The following is a 15,670-nucleotide window of genomic DNA, read 5'->3' on the forward strand; positions in this document are numbered from 1 at the left end:
AGGAACAGCCAGGGAAGAGGTGTGCAGGGCGGGGCATGAGGAAGGGAATCACAGCCTCCGTGCTCTGTCCAGGCCCCACTCTCCCTGAATCTCCACACGTTCCCCAACCCGGAAGCTCTCTGAACCCCATCCTTTTGGGGGTTTATGGAGGTTTCGTTACGTAGGAACGACTGTGATTAAGTCATTGACATGGGCAGTTGATTCGATCTGCAGCCTCTGTCCCCTCCCCAGAGGTCAGAGGATTGGGACTGAAAGTTCCCATGGCCTAATCACATGATTGGTTTCTCTGGCAACCAGCCCCCATCCTTAGGTCCAAAAGGCACCTCGTGAACATAAACTCAGGGTGCTTGATAGGCATTTATTAGGATTATCAGGACACCTTTATTGCTCTCATCACTTAGGAAATTCCAAGGGTTTTTGGAGCTTCGTGCCAGAAAGAGCAAATATCAGTGAAGACCAAATATATATTCCTTATTATACATCACAGTGTCACAGTGGAATATTGTCTTCTAATGACGGTGCTCTGGTGAAGTGTCCATAGTTCTTTAAGAGCAATATGTTTTTATTGTATTAGATACTGTCGTTGTCTTCAGTGTTGTTGGTATCAATAAAATGTCCATGTTCTTTTGATATAGACATTCTTTCTGTAAGTTTTTTTTGTTTGTTTGTTTGTTTTTTTGCGGTATGCGCGGGCCTCTCACTGCTGTGGCCTCTCCCGTTGCTGAGCACAAGCTCCGGACGCGCAGGCTCAGCGGCCATGGCTCACGGGCCCAGCCGCTCCACGGCATGTGGGATCTTCCCGGACCGGGGCACGAACCCACGTCCCCTGTATCGGCAGGCGGACTCTCAACCACTGCGCCACCAGGGAAGCCCCTGTAACTGGTTTAACAGCTATAGATTTGGCTAAACAAGGTGTTTAAAGATTGGTTTGTCAGCTTTTTATCCAAGAAAGATAAAAGAAATGTTTGCAAAAATGACTCAAATTAGATGGTAGCACCCCCTCTGCTAATCCTTCCCTCTGGAGTTATGCCTGACATCACGGAAAGCTTTTCCTAGTTATCTGTGGCTCACTTCACATTTCCCAGGTGGAAATAATTTCATGTTCTTCTATAGATCACGGTGGAACCATCACCTGGGTTTTCCTTAATCCTTGGGATTTAGGGTCAAAGACAGTAGATATTTCCTCAGGCTGATTAATCTCATCTGTGATGAGCTTGGCATTTCTGCCTTAGGGTACTAGTTAGCCTCATAGGACTTGATACATCGATAAAAGTCTGGTCTTGCATGAACTACGATTGGGTGACTTTGTGCTGTTGACATTTTCCTGAAAACCATTTGTGCTAATTACATACCGAGGCACTTTTTCTCTCAGGAACCCCAGTGCCTCAATGAATTGTGAATTCTTGTTATCAAGTGTTTGCGATCAAACAATAGATAGACGATCATAAGTGGCACAAGGAAACAAAACTCTATTATTGTGGGCTTCCCTGGTGGCGCAGTGGTTGGGAGTCCGCCTGCCGATGCAGGGGACGCGTGTTCGTGCCCCGGTCCGGGAGGATCCCACGTGCCGCGGAGCAGCTGGGCCTGTGAGCCATGGCCGCTGAGCCTGCGCGTCCGGAGCCTGTGCTCCGCAACGGGAGAGGCCACAACAGTGAGAGGCCCGCGTACCGCAAAAAAGAAAAAACAAAAAACCCCTATTATTGCAAATTGTCCTTGATACCCTGGCAAGCCAATGCAGGGCTTTCAAAATAGAGATGAGGGGGAGCTGAATATACCAACATGGTAGATTTCTCTCAAAGAGTCCTCCTTTTTTCTCCCCTTACTGCAGACTGTAAAATATGGTGAAATACTTCCTCCGGAACCTCAGTCCGGGATAGTAATAGTAGAGGAGCAGAAGGAGAGGACCCAGAGGGATGGGGAATGTATTGTGAGGTGGGGTTACTGTTTTATTCCACACTTGGGATCACTTTGCGAGGAAAAGTGCCTTGAGTGGAAAGACTTCAGTAGCAGATGCCACACACAAATGATGCAGAGCGCTTTTTTTTTAACTGAAAAAAAATATTTTTAATTGAAGTATAGTTGATTTACAGTGTTGTTAATTTCTGGTGTACAGCAAAGTGACTCAATTATACGTATATTCTTTTTCGTATTCGTTTCCATTTTGGTTTATCCCGGGGTAATGAATATAGCTCCCTGTGCTACACAGTAGGACCTGGTTGTTTATCCATCCTATATGTAATAGTTTGCCTCCGTTAATCCCACACTCCCAATCCTTCCGTCCCCCACCCCCTCCCCCTCGGCAACCACCAGTTTGTTGTCTATGCCAATCTGTTTTGTAGATAAGTTCAGTTGTGTCGTATTTTAGATTCCACATATAAGTGATAGCATATGGTATTTGTCTTTCTCTTATACTTAGCATCATCATCTCTAGGTCCATCTACATTGCTGCAACTGGCATCACTTCATTCTTTTTTATGGCTGAGTCATATTCCATTGTACATATGTACCACATCTTCTTCATCCATTCATCTGTTGATGGACATTTAGGTTGTTTCCATGTCTTGGCTATTGTGAATAGTGCTGCTGTGAACATAGGGGTGCATGTATCTTTTCAAATTATAGTTTTGTCAGGATATATGCCCAGGAGTGGGATTGCTAGATCATGTGGCAACTCTCTGTTCAGTTTTTTGAGGAACCTCCATACTGTTTTCCACTGAGCGCCTTGAAATTCAGTGTAAAGCCCGCCAGGCTGCCGAGCAGGCCTGTCTGTGAAGCGCATCTATCCGTGTGGCTCACGGTCTGGAAGTGAAGGCAGGCAGGAGGAAATCGTGACGGGTCCTCAGGATTCTTCCCGAGCTCAGCGCTTTCGTCCATCCTCAGGCCTAGCTGGTCTCCCGCTGCCGGGTTCAGGAGGAATTCCGACAGAGCTGCTGAACCTTCTCCTGTCCTTGCTTTGTCATGGGACTGTTTCCCCCAAAGGACCCCCTGAGACCCCTCTGATGGGGCGGTTTCGTTTGTCACGATGTGGAAACAATCTCCTGGGAAGAAAGGAGGTTCACAGAGCAGAATGCCAGCCGTCATGAGACCCTAATTAGAAGGCGGTGGTCCTCTCCAACCCAGGATTTGTGGAGAAGCATGTAACTGGCATAAATTTCCAGGGTGTCACATCCATACATGACCAGCTGTTATTATAATATATTATTATAATATATAATAGTATATTTCTGTGCCCACCAGTAACACACAAAACACTAGACCAGGTCTGCAGGGTCCCCAAACTGGAAGGGGAGAGAGGGGACAGTGGGGGAGCTTGGGAGGGGTCACGACAGAGGGTGGTGCATGGGGTGGGACCCAGGGTTTTCCAGGGGCCGCCTCGCAGGGGGCTCTGGTCTGCTCACTGGGCACGCTGCAGAATGGAGTCCTTTCTGTCCTTCCTGGAGTCCTTGGAGTCCTTCCTCTCGCCTCCACGAGAGGCGAACGTGAAACGACTCTAGTCTGTGCTTCTGGCCCCTCTGTGCCCCCAAAACGTGAAGGGCAGAACACTGTTCCCTGTTGCATCCTCTGCTGGGTTGGGGGCCGGTTTCCCAGGCCACCTGGAGTGGGAGAGCAGTGGGCAGCGGCGAGGACCCCGGCAGCCTCTCTTCTGTGCAGAGTCAGGCTGGGAGTGGTATGGTGCGGATCCTGCAAAGTAGGTTCTCCGAGCTTCCTTCACATCTGAGATGAGAACAGTAACACCCCCCAGTGGGGATGCCGTGAGGACAGATGGCGGATCGCGTTGGCTCTGATGGAACACGTCATCAGATACACAATACATTGATGACGACCCTCCAGTTGGGTGTATTGTCACCTCATCAGGTTTGCCTGACTCCCCCATCGGAAAGCTGGGTCATTATCTCAACGTGTCGGTTGACCCTGAGGCCAAGGTCCACGTCAGCCAGAGGTCTGTCTGGAGCTAGAACATAACGCTTGGATTCACTTCCCTTTCTTCTTTCCAACTTCCTTAACCCCTTTCATTTTTTTCTTCCTCTATTTCCATAAGAAGCAAAATACGTGTGTGTGTATGTATAAGAAGCAAATATAAAATATTGTAGGAGGTACTCCTCCTGCTTTGCTTCTACTGAGTGTTAGGATTTTGAACTCTTGTGAAAACAAGTAAAATTTCTACCACTAGTATTCTCTGGTAAATTTTAGATTTTCTTTTTCTACAAATAAATTACGATCATTGGGAGAAGGTATTGACTTCTTATGAAGAAACCATGCGTGTAATAGTAATAGTTGATTAAAATATAGTGACTTGAAACATCAGTAGAGGAGAAACTACCCTTCAAGATATAATAAAGCAAACATTTTTTAATGTGTGCCATTGTTTAAAAAAAAATAAGTCTCTTGGAGAAAAAGCTTGCTAAGGCTTAGGTCACAGTTTAAAAGCTGCCTTCAAAACATTTATAAACAGTTTGAGTCCATCTGAATGTATATTTTACAGGTTAAAAACAGTACTGGCTAATCTTAGCTTCTTGGCCATAAAAGGAGAAAAAGAATGTATAGTACTGTACACATGGAACGTGAAATCAGTCAAGGGACCTTACAGGGACACCCAAAATGGAAGCTATAGCAATCCATAGAGTTTTGTTTGGAGTGCTTTGTCATGGCTCTTAATTTTGGACATAATTAGTTTTTTTTATTGTGGTCAAATATACGTAACATCACGTTTACAGTTTTAATCCTCTTTAAGTGTATAGTTCAGTGGCATTAAATACATTCACAGTGTTGTGCAGCCATCACTATTTTCAGAACTCGTTCATCATCCCAACAGCAGCTTTGTACCCATTAAGTAGTAGCCGCCCTCCCCTGCCCCTTCATCCTCCCACCCAGCCCCTGGGAGCCTCTATTCTACTTTCCATCTCTATGAATTTGCCTAATCTAGGTATCTCATATACGTGGACTCGTACAATGTTTGCCCTTTTGTTGTCTGGCTTATTTCACCTGGTGTAATGTTTTCAAGGTTCGTCCGCGTATCAGAATTTCCTTTTTATGTAAACGGCGTGGGCAGAGCAGAGACCCTCAACTCCGAGCTCTCCGTGGCCTGGTTCCTGCCCTCCAGAGGCAGCTGTGGTGGTCGCGTCCAGCCAAGCACCCCAGGCGGAGCTGGGACTCCCCCCTCCCCCACCACCACCTCCCGATGTCCTGGGCGCATTCGGCAACCTTTCAGGCCTCGGTTTTCTCCTGGTCCTGGGGGACCACGAGCCCCGCTCTCCATCCGGGTGCGGTGCCAACACCTGTGCGGTTCCAGGCCCGTGTCACCCTCCCCCAGCCCAGTCTGCTTTGGGTGGGAGTGGTTTTGCTGAACGGCAGAATCAGAGAATCTAGAGCTTGGAAGGACCTGGCACATCTGCCCTCATCTCTGGGCACGCGATGGCGCAGGACAGGTACGCAGGCTTGTCAGGGGTGAGCAGCCTGTCCCAGCAGGAACGGCCACGGGAGCTGCGTCCAGGGAGGAGGCAGGACCAAGCTCTCAGGCAGATGGTACTTCCTGATCAAGCCCTTTCCTCTGTCAATTCAGAAACCATTAGAACCAGGCTTGTTGCACAAATGGGTCTACAGGCAGCCAGGGAGGAGCCATTGTCGTAAGATGCTCCGCGAATAAAGAACGGTCTTTCCCTTTATACCTAGATGAGGTCATCTCTGTTTTGATGGCTTACGTGTAAACATCTAACAACATCTGGATTTTCTCCGAGTGGCTTTTCATGGGAGAAGCGGGTTATAGGTTTGGTGTCATTTAGAAGACAAGCAGCTAGACTGCAGTGGTTGCAACAGCACAAAGCGGATGCCACACACAAGATGGCATCAGGCCTGCAGCCCTGCGTGTCCCCAGTGCCACGCCGTGGAGTGATACCTCACGGGCCACCTGCATCATTCCCAGAGAGTCTCGTCCACGATGTTCCATCCTCGGCAAGACACGAGCTGCCGGGGCTCTTTGCGGGAGAGGAGAGCTCCCCGCAGGGAGTGCCGCTGGGCTGCAGGACAGCTCCTGGGGCTCTCTGACGTGGTCGCCGAGTCAGAGCCTGGGGCCTGGCGGGCCGAGGGGGGACTTGCAGGTGATGGCGGCTCTGACCTTGGCCACCCTGCTCTGGCGGTTGAGGGGCTGCAGTGGAAACACCTGGTCTGGCAGCCAATCGCGCTTGTAAACACCGTCTGGGAAGTTCTGTGCTGTCATCTGCTGGCAGAAATATGTGTGGTTTGGGGCGGCCGGCCTCATAGCCTGTGTGTTCACAAAAGACAGCACCACCTAGACAGTAAACCTGGCTTCTTTGCTTTTAATCACCTGAACCAGGGCTGTTTTTATTCTTCCACAGGAGGCCTGCTCCTAGCCCCATAGCTCTAGCCTTGCCTGGGGCCGTCCAGGGACAAGGCTGGGTCCCGCTGGGCAGGGGGAGCAGGGCCGCCCTCCCTCTGCTTCTCTGGCCTGTCCTGAGCCCGGGGTTACGTCCCCCTGGGAGCACTTTTCTCCCCGCAGTGCTCGCTGCTGGCCCAGCTCAGCAGGCTGGGCTGGCGGCCCGTCCATGGCCCCAGCAGCCCTCAGGCGTCCAGGGCTATTCTCACACTGCGGTAGCAAGCAGCATCCTGCCCTCTTCCCGCAGGTCAGGGCCTGGTCTTGGCTAATTGAATCATCTGTAGTTCCCCGAAGGTGCTGGAGGCTCATGGAGAATACGGAGAGCCTTTGCTCCCTCGTGAAATCACGGTGCAGGCATCCCCACTGCCCTTAAATCGCGTGGAGCGTGTGCTTGGTGTCAGAGTTGGGAATCCAGGTAGCCACAGCTTGGAGATGAGAATCGCTGAAGATGTACCCAAGGGGCGGGACTGGCTTTGTGCAGAGCCCTAGGAGGGACACTTGGAGATTTCAGAGCCTTTTGGTGGGTGATCCACGGGGCTGAGCGATGGCTCCAGACAACAGGGCTTCCGGGCAGACGTGGGTCAGCACGTCGGCCTCGGTCTGCGGGGGAGCCTCTTGGAGAGGAAGCCATCAGCCCGGGAGGGCAACTAGCATCTGAGCCATCTGCCCTCCCCAAATGTCCATTAGGCCCTTCCTTGTCCTTTGTGCAAAGATGCATTTGATAATCCCCAGCAGCACAGTGCTAATCCTTCCCCGGGGGACTAATCCTCCAGTTTCATTTCCTGTTCATTTCTACCTGGCTTCAGGGCTCTCGGTCCATCAGATCTGTCCACTGCAGCATTCGGTGTAGCCGGGTGCTTGCATCACGAGTCAATTCTGTTGTTTCCAAAATATAACATCTTTTCTGATCCAAAAAAATAACATATGAATTTTGGCTCTTTCAGAGAAATTTTTTAAATCTATGAAGAAAAACATGAAGTCATTCATAATTCTACTGCCCATTGATAAGACCTGTTAGCATTTTAGTGTAATATTTGCTTCTAAACATTTCAAAGACAGAAATATTTAATCTTGATGAGATTATATTAAATTTGTTTTTCATCCTGCGTTTCAAAGGTTGGCATTTTGTGGGAAATTTCTCATGTCATTAAAATGTTTTAGTAATCATTTATAATGGCGATGCAATATTATATTAACTGTTTTCAGTGAAATTGGAAACGTGCATGTTTTCCTTCTGAATATTATGAACGTTTTCAAACATAAAGTTCAAGGAATTTTCTAGTGAGCACCTGTATAGTCACCACCTGTATTCTACCTCAGCATTTTACTGTATTTATCAAATATCTCACTCATCCATCTATTAACCCATATTTTTTTTTGATGCATTTGAAAATGTAGACACCACTTTTCCCTCAATACACGTTGTTAACTGGAGCTTAATTTTTGCTGATACTTTTTTTGAGTTAATTTACGTATAGTGAATGCACACGTCTTAAGTTTATATTCCCTGACTTTTGACAAATATGTGCATACATTGTAATAGTACAACAGTGAGGTCTGTGATTTAGAACAATGCTCAAGTCACATTAGAAGGTCCACAGGGTGCAATGGCAGATTATTGTGAAATAGAATCGTAAGTAAATCAGAACTGTTCCCTGTGCTCTTTTCGAGTGCCAAGTATTTTCTCATGTGTCATGCACCTGAAAAAAAAAAATCAGTGATGAATGTTCTCTGAAAAGGGGGCAACACTTGAATATATCATTTATTTGTATTTTTTGGTTTTGTTTTTCAAAGTACTTCTAACTTCTGTATTTCATCAGAATAGGAAATAGTTGGCCTCTCTTGAAGGACGGGCGAGTAGATTTCTTTCCAGTAGACCAGTGGGAGCCAGGAACAGATTATTTTTAAAAATACACGAGCTTGGGCTTCCCTGGTGGCGCAGTGGTTGGGAGCCCGCCTGCCAATGCAGGGGACACGGGTTCGTGCCCTGGTCCGGGAGGATCCCACATGCTGCGGAGCGGCTGGGCCCGGAGCTTGTTCTCCGCGGTGGGAGAGGCCACAGCAGTGAGAGGCACGCGTACCGCAAAAAAAAAAAAAAAAAAAAAATACACGAGCTTTCTCTTCAGTTCTGATAGGCAAATGGGAACCATTTCTATAGATTTGCAGCCTCCGTGAATGCCCAAGGGCCTTACTGATCACCTACTAAGTGAGTCAGAGGCTTCTGAAATGTGGATTCTAATTCAGTATTTCATGTAATGCTTGGTGGTGTGGCTGAGTTCCTACATGTGTATGTGCACGACGAGAGTTGAGATTCCTATAATCTGGGGAACGGACACTTTGTTTTTGCTGTAATCATCATTTTGGTCTTCCAGTAGTCATGATTTTTCATGTTTCTTTTCATGTATTAATGATAATTTGTAGTTTTACTTTACCATCTCTATTTTGTGATGTCTGGTTGAGAGTACTGTGCTGTGACGTGGTTTAACCAACAATTGTCTTATTACTAGGCCTCCAGACACGTGTCTCTAAGGTTTAAAATGAATCCACCAGCCCTATTACAAATCATGTATGTGTCACAGTCCCCAAATTTGCATGAGCAGCGACTTGTCTTTTTTTTTTTTTTTTTGCGGTACGCGGGCCTCTCACTGCTGTGGCCTCTCCCGCTGCGGAGCACAGGCTCCGGACGCGCAGGCTCAGCGGCCATGGCTCACGGGCCCAGCCGCTCCGCGGCATGTGGGATCTTCCCGGACTGGGGCACGAACCCGCGTCCCCTGCATCGGCAGGCGGACTCTCAACCACTGCGCCACCAGGGAAGCCCTGTGACTTGTCATTTTTATCATCGTGTCCTTTCTTCTCCCAGGAGAAAGTGGTGTCTGATAGGCTGGGTGTGCTGGCGGTCCCCATCCATCCGAGCGGGCCTCACGGCCCTGGATGGTGTGGCGTGTGGCGTGTGACTGGGCAGCTGCTCCCCTGGCCTCCCCCTCTGCATCGTGGCTGAGGGGTCCCCACCCAGCTGTACCTTTCTTCTGCCGAAGCGGCTCAGTATAACTTTCCTCCTCTCCTCCTCATTTACTTTGTGGTATTTTGTCCTCTGATAATGAGTTTTCTGTCTTTTCCAAGTAAGGACTTTTGCTGTCTGCAGCCTCAGATCCTTTGGAAATCATCAAGAGCGCCAGCAAATATTTCACTGCTTCGAGGTACCTCGTGAGTTTAGCAGTTTGCAACCATTCCTGTAATAGTCCTTAGTGCTCTTTTACTAAAGAAAGGAGAGACTAGTTGGATGAAAAAACCCCAGCCATTTGGGTCTCAGAAGCCTCAAGAAGACAAAAAGAAAACCAGACCAAATGGGGAGATTGGGCTGTTGGGCCTGGAGCGTGGCTCTGTGGGTCAGAGGGCTAGGAGTCAGGGTGAGGCTGGTGCCCCACCTCCAAGTTGGGGGACCTTGAAACATGACCTGACTTCTGTGTCTTCTTGTCTGTTAACCGGTGATAAGAGCATATGTTATACATCATATATCTCGGGGTTCTGTGAGAAGTAAATAAGGTTACATGTATGGAGAGAGTTCATCCGGCCTGACACGAATAAGCGTCCGACAAGAGGCAGTTGTTAACATCGTAACTATCCTCCCAGGCAGGCCGAGGAGAAAGGTGTCCTTCCCACTGCGGCCTTGGAGGGTTTTCCCCAGAATCCCAGGGGCTTTTGTGTATTGGAGCCAGCGGTGTAACTGTGGTGCAGCTGACTTCAGCAGAGTGAAGGGAACCAGTCTCCCTGGGAGATGTTTAGGGGCCAGTGGAGAAGACGAAAGGGAAGGGAACGTCCGCCAGCCGGGACCTCGTGCTTCCGGCTGGAGGAGAACCTGGTAATCCCTTTCCTTCGCATCTCTTAACATAACGAGAACTGTAATGTGGGAGAAATGAACCCTGATAATGTCTTCCTAAAAGGAAGAAGATCTAGGCACCTTCATTTTCTTATTCTGATGGTATAACTGTGTGCTGCAAATCAGCCCCCCATATCCAAACAACTTTCTAAATAATAAGAATCTAAGAATTCTGAAATCTTCTGCTTCCATCCCTACTCTTCCCATACTGACTCATGATTTACAGCATTCTAAATTTCATGTGCCTCCTTTTCTTAAAGATTAATTAATTAATTTTTGGCTGTGTTGGGTCTTCGTTTCTGTGCGAGGGCCTTCTCTAGGTGTGGCAAGTGGGGGCCATCTGCCTCCTTTTACTCCCAATCTAAATTTTAAGCCCAAAGCCTGTCTCTGAAACGTTGTAGCAATGGAGAGCTTGTTAGTTTTTCTGAAATCGCTTGGAAGAAACGGGCTCACTTAAAGTAGGAAGCGTTAAGAATTGACATTCAAGTCCAAATTGCCTAAACTTCATGTTTTATTTAATCACGTTCAGTACTCAGCAAATGCATCAGCGTAGATGGATTCAATTTGGATTCAAACTCAATTTTTTTCCCTTCTCAGTAGGAATTGAGAGTTGATTTGTTGGCAGTTGGCCAGACTAAAAAGGAAGAGTGGACCGAATCAGAGGGGAGCCGCCCTTCTGGGTTGTGTTTATTTGATAGTCAGCATTCACCCCTTTCCTTACTGTTTCTTGGTAGATACACTCCACTGGATCTGAGTCATCCAGAGGGGTGAACCGGCCATGATGCTCATACAACTCCTTCTGTACCCAGGGTCCCCAGCCAGTGCACCCAGAGCACAGATCCCTGCCTGGGCGAGACTCGAGGCGCAAGCGCAGAGGGGCCTGCACCCCGGCCGGGGGCTCAGGACGGCTTGGCACCTGCCTGCAGTGCCGTGGAGTACCTGGCCGCTTCCTGCTATCCTCGGGGGGCTTCCTGGTCTTTTTCACCAACCGTATATGTACCAGTCATACCTCAAGGACCAGACTAATAAAAACAATATCATTTTATGGAAAGAGACCCAGAAGTTGGCAGATAACTTCTAATGAAGCGCTACTGAAACCCTACGTAGGACATCAGCGATAGCCTCTTTTCTCTGACCTCTTTACAAATGGATTCTAATTTCCTGTTTTTTGTGTTTTTTTTAATTGCAAAGGAAATAGTGTTCACTGTAGATAATTTGGAGACTTTGAAAAGCCCCAAAAAAGAAAATTATTGACTCACTCATAATTCTATCATCCGAAGAGGATCGCTATTAACATTCTGATATACATTTCTCTAGTTTACTTTTCTCACATACACATGTAATGCATATGCATACTTTTAAAAAAATTTTATTGGAGTAGAGTTGCTTTACAATGTTGTTAGTTTCTGCTGTATAGCAAAATGAATCAGTTATACATACACATATATCCCCTCTTTTTTGGATTTCTTTCTCATTTGGGTCAACACAGAGCATTGAGTAGAGTTCCCTGTGCTGTACAGTAGGTTCTCATTAGTTATTTTATACATAGTATCAGTAGTGTATATACGTAGATCCCCATCTCCCAATTCATCCCACCCCCCTTCCCCATAGGCATACTTATAACTTATTAGATATAAAGTGAAGTCACAAAATACATGGTGTTTGTCATCTGCATCTTCCTTCTAATGTATTATATTTCTGGCATCTTTAAGTATTCTTCAAAAACCTCATTTTAATAACCTACACAGTATTCATTTACTATTATAAAAGGTACTGTCACGAGCACTCTTGATTCATTCAAGTCTTCACACAGATCTCTGCGTTTTTCCTTAGGGTACGCTCCCAGAGGTGGGGTTCCTGGCTGACGATATATGCACTTGTCAGGCTGAGCTGCCCACTGGACGTGCTATAGGACCCCTCGCCGGCCCCTGACTCGCGGATCGGTCGGGGGCGGCGGCCTCTGGGGATACTTGCTAACACTGGATGTCATACTTCTTTTGGTCCATAAATCTCGAAGTGAGAGACAATACCTTGTTGTTTTAATTACTAGTCATCGTGTTTATTGGCCATTTGTTTATTTTCTTATTAAGATGGTTTTATTGCTTGCCAAATAGTATTCTTTTGTCTGTCTTGTGTTTGAAAAATCTTTTTTTCCATTTTATCATTTGCTTTTTAATACTGTAAGGGGTTTATTTTGATAATATAAAAATATTTTAATCTTATAAATCCACTCTATCTTTTCCTTGGATGTTTCAGCTTTCGTTTCTTGTGTTTATAACGTTCATGCCCCCAGAACAAATAGAAATTCATCTCTTTCTTTCTGGGATTTTGTGTGTGTGTGTGATTTCTACATTTAGATTTTTAAATCATCTGGAATTTTTTAAAATACATGGTATAGATCTGGTTTTTTCTGATCCATAGATGAGGCTGTGCTCCAGTATAACTTAGTCACAGAAGAGGCTGTGGGTTCATTGGTGCTGATGGCCAAAGTTGGCCTATCCCTGATCTAGTTGAATTTTTAATCTTTTTGTCAAGTCCTTCCATCCTCTTATCTCCCTTACAAATATACAAAAAGTATTTGTGTGTGTATGTATATATACTCACACACACACATACTATTTGTGTGTATATATGTTGCACTATGTATATATGGAGACAGAGGAGTTTGGTTAAAATGACTTATAAAATTATTTGGGAAAAATGTGACATCTTTGTAACATAGGTCTTCCCATCAGACAACATCTAGCATTCATTTATGTCCATCAGCAAAGTTTTATGGTTTCTTAATTGCTGGTTAATCTCAATCCTTGCAGTGTTTCTTGTTGTAGTTGCCACTGTGGCTGAGATCTATGTTGGGGGTCCCACAAACTCCTGCCTGTTCCCTGATTCGCTAGATGGATCACAGGACTCTGGCAGTTTTGCTCAGGGCAGGGCAAGGGAAAAAGGCACCCGGGCGGGTCAGAGGAATCTGTGCCCGGGCCCCTCCAGCGGGAGCTCCCCCAGAAAGCGCCCCTTCCTCCAGCACCGAAATGCAGCAACTGTGATTCTGCATAGATTTTCAGAAACTTCTGTCTCCCCTTCTAGCCTTCCTCTGGCTTCCAGACAGTTTTCTTTCAGCAAGTGCAGAATCTGTTTTCCGTTTCTTGGAAGATGTGATGCGAGAGGGCGGCCTGCAGAAGGCTGGCTTGCTGCAGTCACTGTGGGCCCTGGTTGCGACCACAGCCCCAGAATTAAACCCCTCAGGCTGAAGCCCCGGGAACAGCCGCTCTCCCTGATGCTTTATCGTAACTCTTCTCTATAGTGAGTCGTCGGAAGCGTTCATCTCACTCGGCTCATTCAGATCAAAGAAACTCCTTCACTGCAGCGTGAAGAATCTTGGAAAACCTACTTACAATGGGTACAAAAACTCAAGCCCTTCTTAAGACAGGCTCAACGTCACCTGTTGGAGGAGATGGTGATTCTCTTTGTAGTCTGACCCTGCTTTTACAGAAAAAGCTAAAGGAAGGAAAGCCGCTTCTGCAGCTGGGGTTTTAGGGACAAGCCTCCCCCCCCCCTTGGCTGGCCGGGGAGCGCCCACACCCCGTGCTGACTCTCTACTTTCTCATCCCTTATCTCAGTTACCTTTCTCCCCAGGCCTCCAGCCTCCGAGAGGCTCAGGGGCAGCTAGAATTTCAGTTGTTTCTTAACCCTGAAATTCATCCAATAAATGGCACGGTCTAACCTTCTGACATCGAGACACTGTAATGCACACAGAACTGAGTGAATTAGCGTTGAGATCTGATGTCACGCAGGCGACTTGCAGGAGAGCCTCCTTCCCAGGCTGGGCGGTGTGCGGGGTGCAGCAAAGGTACGAAGCAGAGAGGGCACTGCCCCTCTCTGGGTCAGCTCCCAGGGGACCCCGGTCCCCCTCATTCAGGTGAAGCTGGCCGTGGGGGAGTCTCTTAACTTTCCAAACTGCTTTCTTGTAACTTGTGCTGTGATTACACCCATCCTTTCGGGTTTCAAGTTCCTTTGTCTTCCCTTCAGAGCTTCTGGCTCTCCTTCCAGCCGTTCTTTCTGTCTCCGCACTTGGCGTGAGCGGGAACTGCCTTGCCTCCCTGTGCTCCTGTCTCAGGCATCCCTTGGCCTTCTGATTTACTTCAGACACACTTCTTGCCCATAGCAGGCAAAGGTGCGCTGTAACGCATGTAAAACTAGGCGGGGACCCAGCCTGGCCGCTTCTCACATGAAGAAATGATGAACTCGCTGAGACCTAAGAGATATGTTTAATCAGGAATTGGCGTGGGGTCGTGGAGAATGTCGCAACCTGGATTCTCCGTAAACAAGGGCCACCGTCTCTCCCTCCGACCACTTTTCACCTCACTGCTGACCACAGGTACTCAGGAAATGGTAATTCATTTTGATATTAGCCCAAACAAAACATAATTCAGAAGGTAAGGCAGCTCCAGAAACGTTACATATCTTTTACCCAAAACTTCCTACCCTTTTCCTTTTCCCGTCTCCCCTCCACAGTCACAGTGACCCAAGACTCCCTCCTTCACGAAACTGAAGGATTGGGGAAAACCCCAAATCCAATAATCAGGACTTAAAGCCCCTCAGGATGCGAAGGCCTCCCTGAGCTCACCCAGCTCCCTTTACTGTATTGTATTGTATTCTTTTATATTTATATTTACATACTTTTTTGGCTGTGCCGCGTGGCTTGTGGGATCTTAGTTCCCTGACCGGGGATTGAACCCAGGCCACGGCAGTGAAAGCTCGGAGTCCTAACCACTGGACCACTAGGGAATTCCCCCGACTGCCTTTATATTGTTGACTCTAGTTTGTTTCTTGATTCCAGTGACAAAAAGAGCCTCCGTCCACTGTGTGTGTCCCCTCCCAGCGGGGACCTGCCACCTAGTGCCGGCTCCCCCGTGTGACCCCCCCTCCTCCGTAACAGAATGTCACCTGGATCTATTTCAGAGTTCCCTGAAGAGAAGAGGCAGCCGGGAAACGTACAAAGAAAAGAAAGCCTTCACTCAGGTAAGCAGCGTTCCACTCTCATGTTACGACGTCTCCTCATTTTGAATTTTCTCAAGGGTTAGTGTCACCTTCAATATCGTCCAAGAAACATGAGCTGCCCCAACATCTGGACTCATCCAAAGCCTCTGTGGGGTGAAAACTGTCTTCCCAAACCAACAGCTCTCTTGTTTCTCGCACCGATCAGCTGGTGGTTTCTTCAAGAAGGAGGGGAGCAAACTGGCTTCCTGAGCAGCATAATTGCGTGCCGTTCAGGCAGGGCTCTGCCATGCTCACAGCTGGCGGCAGGTGTTCTGGCCTCGAAGACATTCACGCAGTAAAGCAGTAAAAGAGCACAGCTGCCGTTGTGTCGGGTCATCCATAAAGCATCGTTTTGAGTGTTGGTT

At 47.5% G+C, this 15,670-nt stretch overlaps 1 protein-coding gene across 2 annotated transcripts in view; it reads left to right on the forward strand.

Moving 5' to 3' along the window:
* The window catches only part of MTCL1 (microtubule crosslinking factor 1), a gene marked incomplete at both ends in the record, with an annotated part of 121,892 nt that overhangs the window by 55,358 nt on the left and 50,864 nt on the right, over nt 1-15,670 (forward strand). For both annotated transcript variants that reach the window (XM_082853445.1, XM_082853446.1), the window contains one exon: nt 15,228-15,287. In XM_082853445.1, the coding sequence (XP_082709571.1) occupies nt 15,228-15,287 (60 nt within the window). The remainder of the gene's footprint in view (nt 1-15,227; nt 15,288-15,670) is intronic.

The sequence above is a fragment of the Leucopleurus acutus genome, assembly GCF_964270905.1.
Source record: "Leucopleurus acutus genome assembly, chromosome: 13".
NCBI classification, from domain to species: Eukaryota; Metazoa; Chordata; class Mammalia; order Artiodactyla; family Delphinidae; genus Leucopleurus; species Leucopleurus acutus.